Source organism: Peromyscus leucopus, chromosome 5 (assembly GCF_004664715.2).
Source record: "Peromyscus leucopus breed LL Stock chromosome 5, UCI_PerLeu_2.1, whole genome shotgun sequence".
Taxonomy (NCBI): domain Eukaryota; kingdom Metazoa; phylum Chordata; class Mammalia; order Rodentia; family Cricetidae; genus Peromyscus; species Peromyscus leucopus.
Window position 1 is genome coordinate 15,457,647 of NC_051067.1, and position 8,425 is coordinate 15,466,071.

An 8,425-nucleotide genomic window follows, 5' to 3' on the forward strand; every position below is an offset into this window, starting at 1 on the left:
CTGGAGATGACTCATTTGGTGCCCAGATGATCAGGTATGCTGGTCCAGGGAACTGGACATTAACTCATTGGAAGAGAGGTCGGCAAGCTTTGTGGCTGCGGTCACCAGTGATAGAAAAAAGAGGAAGAGAGAGAAAAGACAGAGTTCAGGAGATGATACTGCAGAGATGGCTCAGGAGATAAGATCACTGGCTGATCTTCCAGAGGACCCAGGTTTAATTCCTAGCACCCACATGGCAGCTCCCAGCCATCTATAACTCTGGTTCCAAGAGATCTGACATGTTTTGTTTTTTGTTTTTTTGGCTTCCAGGGCATAGGCATGCAAGTGGTGTGCAGGCATACATTTGGGCAAAACGGCCATACACATAAAATAAAATAAAGTAAAATAAAATAAAGAGAGAGAGAGAGAGAGAGAGAGAGAGAGAGAGAGAGAGAGAGAGAGAGAGAGAGAGCGGGCGCTCAGGAGGTGATACTGAATCTAGATGCGAAATGGAAAGGCCATGAACAGATGTAGCAGAGATCCTGGGAGCTTGGCCTGGGGTTGTGAGAGAGCTTTATAGTCATTTTTATGATGGAGTCAAGTGCTTTTCTCAGATTTCTGACCTGTAGAGAGGTTCCATCAGTCAAGATAAGGAATGCACCAGAAGATCATGTCTGGGGGAGACATTTAAATCTATTGCTTCTTAGAGGCAGGACGGACCAGAGAGCAGCCGATATAGTGGCTTGAAGCCCTCGTGGAAGGGCAAAGGGTGACTGAATAAGAGTCCTGGGGTGAAGCCGTCTGAAGGAGGCATGGTTCACTCCACCAGACACTTTATAAGGTACCAGGGGCCATAGGGGAAAAGGCAGAGGTGGTCTTCAGCCTCAGGGAGCCTCCTTTGTTTCCATTACGACCTCAGACTCAGGTTCAATATGGCTGAAAATGTCTCAGGTTTCTGACGTGGCTGCTCTTTGCCTGTTAAGGTTTGTGCTGTTTCCTGGGCTTTCTCTGATGTTTGACATACACATGAGAACATCTTCCTTCTCTCTTATCTTTCTTGAGGTTACTTGCAAGGTTCAAACAGCGTCCTGGGATTTTCTAAACACAATAATCCATTTATCTGCTCTTTTGTTTTGTTTTGATCCTGCCTTGTGCTTAAATATGACATGCTTGATTAGAATCGTCCAAGAAGGGTGGGGAGGGGTTTGAAAGAAAAGGGGTGAGAACTTGTGGACATGACCAATCGTAGGAATTAAAAACTGGAGAGAATGGAGGAAAATTCATATAGCTTTTTTTTCCAAGTGAAAAGGGCCCTTTCAAAAGTCATTTTCTCTGTTTGCCATGTGTGGTGCACAGCGGTGATTGTAGTCACTCAACTGACTGCTAAAACTTATGTATTTTTAAGCTAATATTTAAGGAAATATTCCAGCAGATGTTTAAAATATTCAAGAGATATTTAAGATATTTGAGTATTTAAGAATCATGGATCTGTATGAAGAACCATTAGATTTAATACCTTGGGAATTAAAACTTGGAACAAAAGATATAATTATAAAGTTTGACTTTAATATGCATGTCAGAAGTGCCAACTGGCATTCTATATCATGAAGAATTATAAAATGCTAATTAAGTCAATGATAATATCTTTGTCCCCTATGAGCTTTTATAGAATCCTGTAGAAAGTTCCCATCTGAAGTAGGGAATTTCTTATGGGAAAAATTCCACACACCAGTGGATTCATATATAGAAAGTGTCTTGGGTCTCCTTATTTAGACGTTTGAAGTTCAAATCTTCTCTGGTCCTATTTTAGTTAATGAAATCTGGGTAATACATTTTGTTTTTTCCACTCAGAAACAGTGGTGTTTGCCTTTCTCTTTTAAATGGAATCAGAGGAACTCAGAGGGGCTTTCCAAGTTAACCTTGGATTTTCTACCTCTTTTCCTATACTGGCAGCACCTTGCATCAATCACTTTGCTTGGGGGTGTGTAGAAGGCCTTTGGTAAAGCAGTCCAGGCCCAAGTTTTAGTACTAAGAGACTTTTTTCCTTTTTCCTTTCCTTTCCTTTCCTTTCCTTTTCTTTCTTTTTTTAAGAGCTGGGATAGGAAGTAAACTTGAATGCAAACACACTAGGAAGAATTTTTACAGTGTTCCCAGTGAAGCCTGTGAGACCTGAGGTTGTCACCCCTCAATCAGTTGGTTCCCATTTGTGAATAGTGTCTCTGTCATTGAACATATGCACTAAATCTTGTTCTAGGTAGAGATGGAACTAAAGTCAGTTTTACAGTCTTGTGGGCAGTGGTTCTAATTAATAAAACCAGTACTTTAGCAAAATATCATGGCTTATAATGAAAGAAGTCATGTGGGTCTAAAGCCTACTGAGGACAGCCCTATTAAGACTCACTCAGAAGCCGAAAATTAATTTCCTGGACTTAACAAAAGGCAGTGGGAAGGCGTCCCTTCCTCATAAGCCTGGAGGGTGGGTGCTTGGCCCTGTGGAGACCTAAGGGCTGTGTGGGCTGATTAACATGTATATAATTAATATGTGCCAACTAGAAAGGCAAAGGCAGTATGATTCGATTCTGCACCGCTGTGAACTGTTTTCTTGCTGTGTTCATTATGCACTTTTCTTTTTTTTGTATCTAGTCTTCTCTGGGCACCACCATCTTTGGGTGTAGGATCTCTGCTTCCTGTCCTAACAGACACCATCAGGTAGGAAAGCTAGCCCCATTCACATCGGATTTTCTTCCTGTTCACATCACCGTTTTAAAGACACATTTTTCACCCCATGGTTAGGAACATGGTAAATAATTGAGGCGATCCATCAAGGGACATGTTCCTGATAATGAAAAATTGCATAACTTGGTGCAAGTCAATTAAAAACCACAAACTTCAGATCCTTTTTCTCAGTGAAGATTGATTTATTAGTACAGGAGGCATCTAATACAACAGGCTGGGGGAAGTTTGAATCAAAAATTGTTTAAAGTTCTAAAAATGCAGTAGTTTGACAATGAACTTGAGTAGGAATTACACAACACCAAAGTCAGTTCTTTGAAATGAAAAAGCATATATTGTTTTCTTTATCATAAGATGTCCGAGACGCCAGGATTTTGAAACAACTTTAGGAATAACATCCTCAGCTGGGGATACTTATTTTCCTTCCTGGGTTTTAAATGAACCTTATTCTTTGGTTTTGCCTATACAATAAAACTCTACAAATTACCAAAAACACGCCAGGATATTTTCTTTTGTTAAGCTAAATATTTGCACAAGTAAAACTTTTCTGGGTAAAAGACTTAAAATGTTTTTATTATCTGGCTGCCTGGTTAGGACACCGGCAATATAGTCATAGAATGTGGTATCTTCAACTGCATAGATTTTTTTTTTTTTTTTTTTTTTGTCATTTAATGGGCAGTGGTTGTATTTAGAAATGTCAAATGCTGCTTGGCCCACTGAAGCAATCAAGGGAAACATACGAACTCTCAGGAACAGGATCTCCCAACTCCTTTCGTTCGGTGTTTTTTGTATGCTCAATTATAAATTTAAACACCAATCTCTCTTCTAACACCAGAAACACCAAACACTAATTTTTTTTCTTGAAGATTCAGAGTCCAGCAATGTGACTTTAGACTCTGCCTAGCAGCTTAGGTAGGTTCAGCAGTCAGGCATGACAAACACACAGTCCCAGGGAAGGGCACACGTGACACAGTCCCTCTGAAATTAAACTGCCGAAGAAAAGGAGGACTTGTGCCCTTCTTAATAACAAAGAACGCAATCCTTAGAATTCCTCAGATTTGGAATTCCACCAGTGGTCTAGTGTTTTCCTCCTTATGTGTGAGAAGAATGAGTAATAAAAAAATTAACACAAATCTCATCCAAAGGCAGTCCTTCGACTTTGTAAGGTTCAACATCAGATACATCAAATTCTAAAAACACCACAGACAGGGGAAGGAGATGAAGGCTAAGCATGGTGATGGCAGGGAGGACATAGGTTTTTAAGAAACCCTCGGTTAATTTTTAACCTGCTTATGTTCATTCTGTTCATTTCTGTTGAGGTATTACCCCTTCAACTGACAGCTAGGGACGGTGACATTTCATATCTCCATAAATGTTTGACTTGGACTTCATAAAAAGTCCCTTGGGTCTATAATACTTTTATTCTTGTATAATCTGAAACAAATCCTTTCCTTTTAAAAATCAAACAGACCACGTTTACACACAGTTCACTATTTACAAAGCACCCAATTAAATCCTACTTAATTCTCCCACTCTAAAAATTCCATCTAACTGGTATGTAAAATACCTATTACATTAAATGTGTGATGTTCACAAACCCTGGAGTTAACAGCTCACCTAGAAAATATGACTTTCCCGGAAGGGAAGGGTCCTAAATCAATTCTATGGTGTTAAAGAAATCACACCAGAAGTCACAGTACAAGACAGATAAATCTACTTTTAATTTTCACATGTAAAAGTTACACATCACATGAAATTGGACAGGAGCTTAGTGGTAACTGACATCACTATAGTGAAAATCATTTTTATAAAAAAATAATCTAGATGTGGTCATCAGAATTTTTGGTCTACGTAAGTTAATGTTTGAAGATCGACTTTTATCCCTGCTTGAAGGATTTTCCATTATGTTTTTATTTTTCTTCTACTGATGCCTATTAATATTCTTTGGAGGAAGGAGGGCAGAAAATGTCCGTTTCCAAGAGTTTGTCCTTTGGTAGCAAGCAGAGAACATCTTTCATTTCTATGACTTAAATAATCTGTACAGATATGAAACTTCATGACATTATGCTTTAGTGTGAAATGAACGACAAGCATTTTCACTTCGATAAAAGCAGATTCCGTAGACTCCTTAAAGAGCCAAGCATTTCTCCATCCTATATGTGAAATCACTCAATCTATTTTTTGACCTCAGTTCAAAAGGAAAAAAACCCCACACACTTAATTCTTTATATATTACACCATAAAACCCTGTACTTAAAAACTGATAAGGTATGTTTTCAACATGTACATCTCAAATACAAAGGTTCCCATCTAGGATAAAGAAAACACATCTGGATGGACTCAGACGAGTTTATTTTGTGATTAAACATCTCATGCAGTCATGCAAGACCAGTACCTAAAGCTGTTCCTTCCGAGCCTCAGATACTGGAGACTGGGGAAAACCAAAAACAAATCAACAGCCTGGCCAAACAGAAAACACATTGAAATATTAAGAGCTCTGCAAGGGAGCTGAAAAATAATTTTCCAAAAGAAACATTCCCATAGATTAAAAAAAACACACACATAATATTTACAAAAAATATTTAATTAAAAATATTTTATAATTACAGTAGTCTATTAAAGCGCATATACTTTCTCACACTTTATAGAACATCTCTATATATACAGGGTATGAAATGTCACTCACTTATCTATACAATATGTAACATTCTTGCAGGGAAAAAGTTCCCTGCCCTGTTATAATCATCTATTTTAAACAATAGATGTAAAACAACGTATCTACAATGCTCTGGTATATTAGTAAAGCTTCAAAAACAAAAACAGTTCCCTCGTCACAATGTAGCCTCTAAAGTTGGGATTCACTATTGGTCTTCTACTTAGCAGTCTTGTCACACTTAAGCTTCAAAGTTTAACTGCACCTCCAAAAGGGTGATAAAAATAACCATAGAAATGTACAATTCACAGCGGTTATGAAAGAAGAAACAAAAGAGAATACGTACGGAGAAAGCTTGTGAACGTGCAAAAATTAAAAGTGAATGAAAGTTTTATTATTTTTTCCTCTCTCTCTTGGAATGATGAGACGAGACAACGTTTCTAGAATTGCTGAAGTATTTTCTCCCTTTCCTCCGGTGGCTTTTTTCTCTTAATTTCTGCTCTGGCCCTCCCTTTCTAGGGCTCCTGGCTCGCTCGTGCTCAGGCGGCCGCACACCTGTGGAAGAGGAATGAATAGAGGGGGTGTGTGAACCTTCTCGCTGCAGACTAACTGGCGCCACCGACCAAACTCAAGACATGCATGATCAACAACCCAAAACAAACCGCCGGGTCAGACAACACCCGCAGCCCGCAGCTCAGCCAAGCGCCAAGGAGGCAAATGCGGGCCGGGGAAGGCCAGGGGACGTGTTCTGGGGGCTCTGCCCGCATCTCTCTTTGTGGGTGTCAGGATGCTCTGTTGGGGATGAGGGCTGGGAGAACTCGGGACACTGGGGCAGTTTCCACGCCCACGAGGGTGCCCTCTCCCAGAGATAGAGGAGACCAGCAGAGCCTGTCGACACAGCGAGAGGAACGCGGTGGGGACAGCAGCTGATGAGTCTCGGCAGAGTGACCCCCGAGTTGGAAAGCAAGTGCGGACTGCCTAGCTAACTGGGTGGCAGAGAAGGTGTGTGTGTCCACGGGGATTTACGCTCCGAAATGCTGGGAGACAAAGATCGCCACGGTGCCTGGCACCAGCAGCCCCCGGGGACGTGCGACCCTTGTGATCCACCACCCAATTCGGGACCTGAGCGCTCACCTGGCCAGCGCGGCTCAGCGGCACAGAATGCTGTCGCTCTGCTTGTTCACGGCGCCGGCCTGGAACAGCAACCCAACACCAAGGGAAAGGTTAGGGTGTGCAGACAACGCCGTCGCCACCGCCCGGGAGCTGTCCTGGGAAACTAGGCAGAAGCGCGGAGTCCCCACCCCAGCCCGAAGCTGGGGAAGCCCCCTGAGCTGCAAGGGACAGTCCTGGAAACGCAAGGCTCCGGGTCCCTATCGGCTCCTGCACCGGCACTTGCGATCACCTAGCCCAGCAGGCGGCTCCCAGAGGAGATCCGGGAAGCCGTTGCTATTCCCTGGGAGAAGGGAGACCACCCCTATCTGGCCGCTGGGCCACCCACCGCCCTCGCTATGCCCGGGGGTGGGGGTGGGGTGCCCGCCGAGGATTCTCACCGGGTCAGTGTTGAGCGCGGTGAGCGGGGTCCGCGGCGGCGCGACCGGACAAGCCCCGGTCGGGTGGAGCGGTGGCGCGGGCGGTGGCGGCTGTCTCAGCAGAGCAGGGTGCGTCTCCAGCGCCAGCTGCAGGTCCAGGATGTAGTCGATAACGTGCTGCAGGATCTCCACTTTGCTGACTTTCTTGTTGGGCGGGATGGTGGGCACGAGCCTCCGCAGGCGGCTGTAGCAGTCGTTCATATCACACTGCAGGCACAGCGCCGGCTCGTCGGCCGCCGCCTCGGCCGCTTTGCAGCGAGCTGCCGCGGCGGCGGCGGCAGCGGCCGCCGAGCCACCCAGGCTGTGGCCATGCTCGGCCAGGCAGCGTAGCGCCAGCTCCCCGCCGCCGCAGCCCGACGGCGCCTTTCGGCCCGAGGGGCGCACCGGGCTCACCGCCTTCATCGCGCGCGTCCTGCGCGAGGAGACCCGCTGGGGGACTAGCGGTCGAGCGAGCTCCCGGTCTCGGCCCGCGATGCGCTTTGCTCCCCTCGCCTGTGCGTCCGGCGCGCTCGCAGCACTGGGCGACCCCGAGCCTCAGAAATCGACGGGAGAGGGTCGCTCGGGGTTTGGGCAAGCGGATCTCAGTTCCCAGTGAGCGACACTCGACCCAAAGCAAAAGACAAGAAAAATCAAAAGCCCCGGAAGAAAAATAAAGTAGCCCACCCTGGTCTGAGTGGTTCCCTTCCGAGCTCCGACTCGGGTGGATCGCCGCCACGGCACTCCCCTAGCCGGCGACTACCCTCTCGAAGTAACGACTCCCAACCGCGCCTCCCCGCTCAACGCCTTCGCCGGGCTCGCGGCGCAGCGGTATTTGTAGAGCCGCGCGCCCTGGGGGCGGGGCCAGCGCGCGGGCCCGGTCGCCCGGAGAACCGGACTTGGGCGAGCTGAGCGCGCAGGCGGTGGCGCGGAGGGAGGTGGCGAGGGCGGGGCGCCGGGCAACCCGGGGGTGGGGGGTGGAGGTGGGTGGGAGGGTGAAATGGGCGGGGGGTCGGGAGTGACCAGCCAATCAGGAGGCCAGTGCCTCCTCGGGGAACGACGCTCGGGCCAATGGGAAGGGCACTCCATTCCGTCAACGCTGTGGGAGGGGATCTGAGAAAATGAGAACTGGGTGGGAGTCGAGCCAGGATGGAGAGTGCCCGAGGGAGGGGAAGAGACCGAGAGAAGTTCCTGCGAAGAACTAGGGGAATGTGCTGTCTGGAATGTGTTCTCCACGGGCCCAGGATGCCGAGAGACGATACGCCTTGCTCGCAGGTCTCCTGTCATTCTTCAAAGTGGGGCGCTCATCTCCCAGGCACCCGTTCCTAAGATTCTAGTGTCTTCAGAAGGACTTGCTTTCAAGAAGCACGTTGATTCATTTGTCTGTGTTACCCCCCTCCCGCCCCCTTGGTATCATCATTCATCTTTCACAATTGCGGAGCCCATATGATTGAATGGAATGGGTAGCCTTTCCATATGTATGTATGCGTATATA

General features: G+C 46.3%; 1 protein-coding gene across 1 annotated transcript; it reads right to left on the reverse strand.

The window, feature by feature from the left end:
* Positions 1-3,353: 3,353 nt before the first annotated feature.
* Id4 (inhibitor of DNA binding 4, HLH protein) lies at positions 3,354-7,815 on the reverse strand. Its single transcript, XM_028867671.2, has 3 exons — positions 6,916-7,815; positions 6,500-6,558; positions 3,354-5,920 (listed from the first exon to the last, which is right to left on the reverse strand). The coding sequence occupies exons 1-2, from the start codon at positions 7,354-7,356 to the stop codon at positions 6,514-6,516; spliced, it is 486 nt and encodes a 161-aa protein (XP_028723504.1). The 5' UTR covers positions 7,357-7,815; the 3' UTR covers positions 3,354-5,920; positions 6,500-6,513.
* Between the last annotated feature and the right edge of the window lie 610 nt (positions 7,816-8,425).

Bases quoted from the DNA above. Each gene is read 5' to 3' on its own strand.
- Id4 (XM_028867671.2), bottom strand. From the start codon at position 7,356: ATGAAGGCGGTGAGCCCGGTGCGCCCCTCGGGCCGAAAGGCGCCGTCG. The intron at 6,559-6,915 runs GTGAGAATCCTC...TTGCTGTTCCAG, and splicing joins CCGCGCTCAACACTGACCCG to GCCGGCGCCGTGAACAAGCA.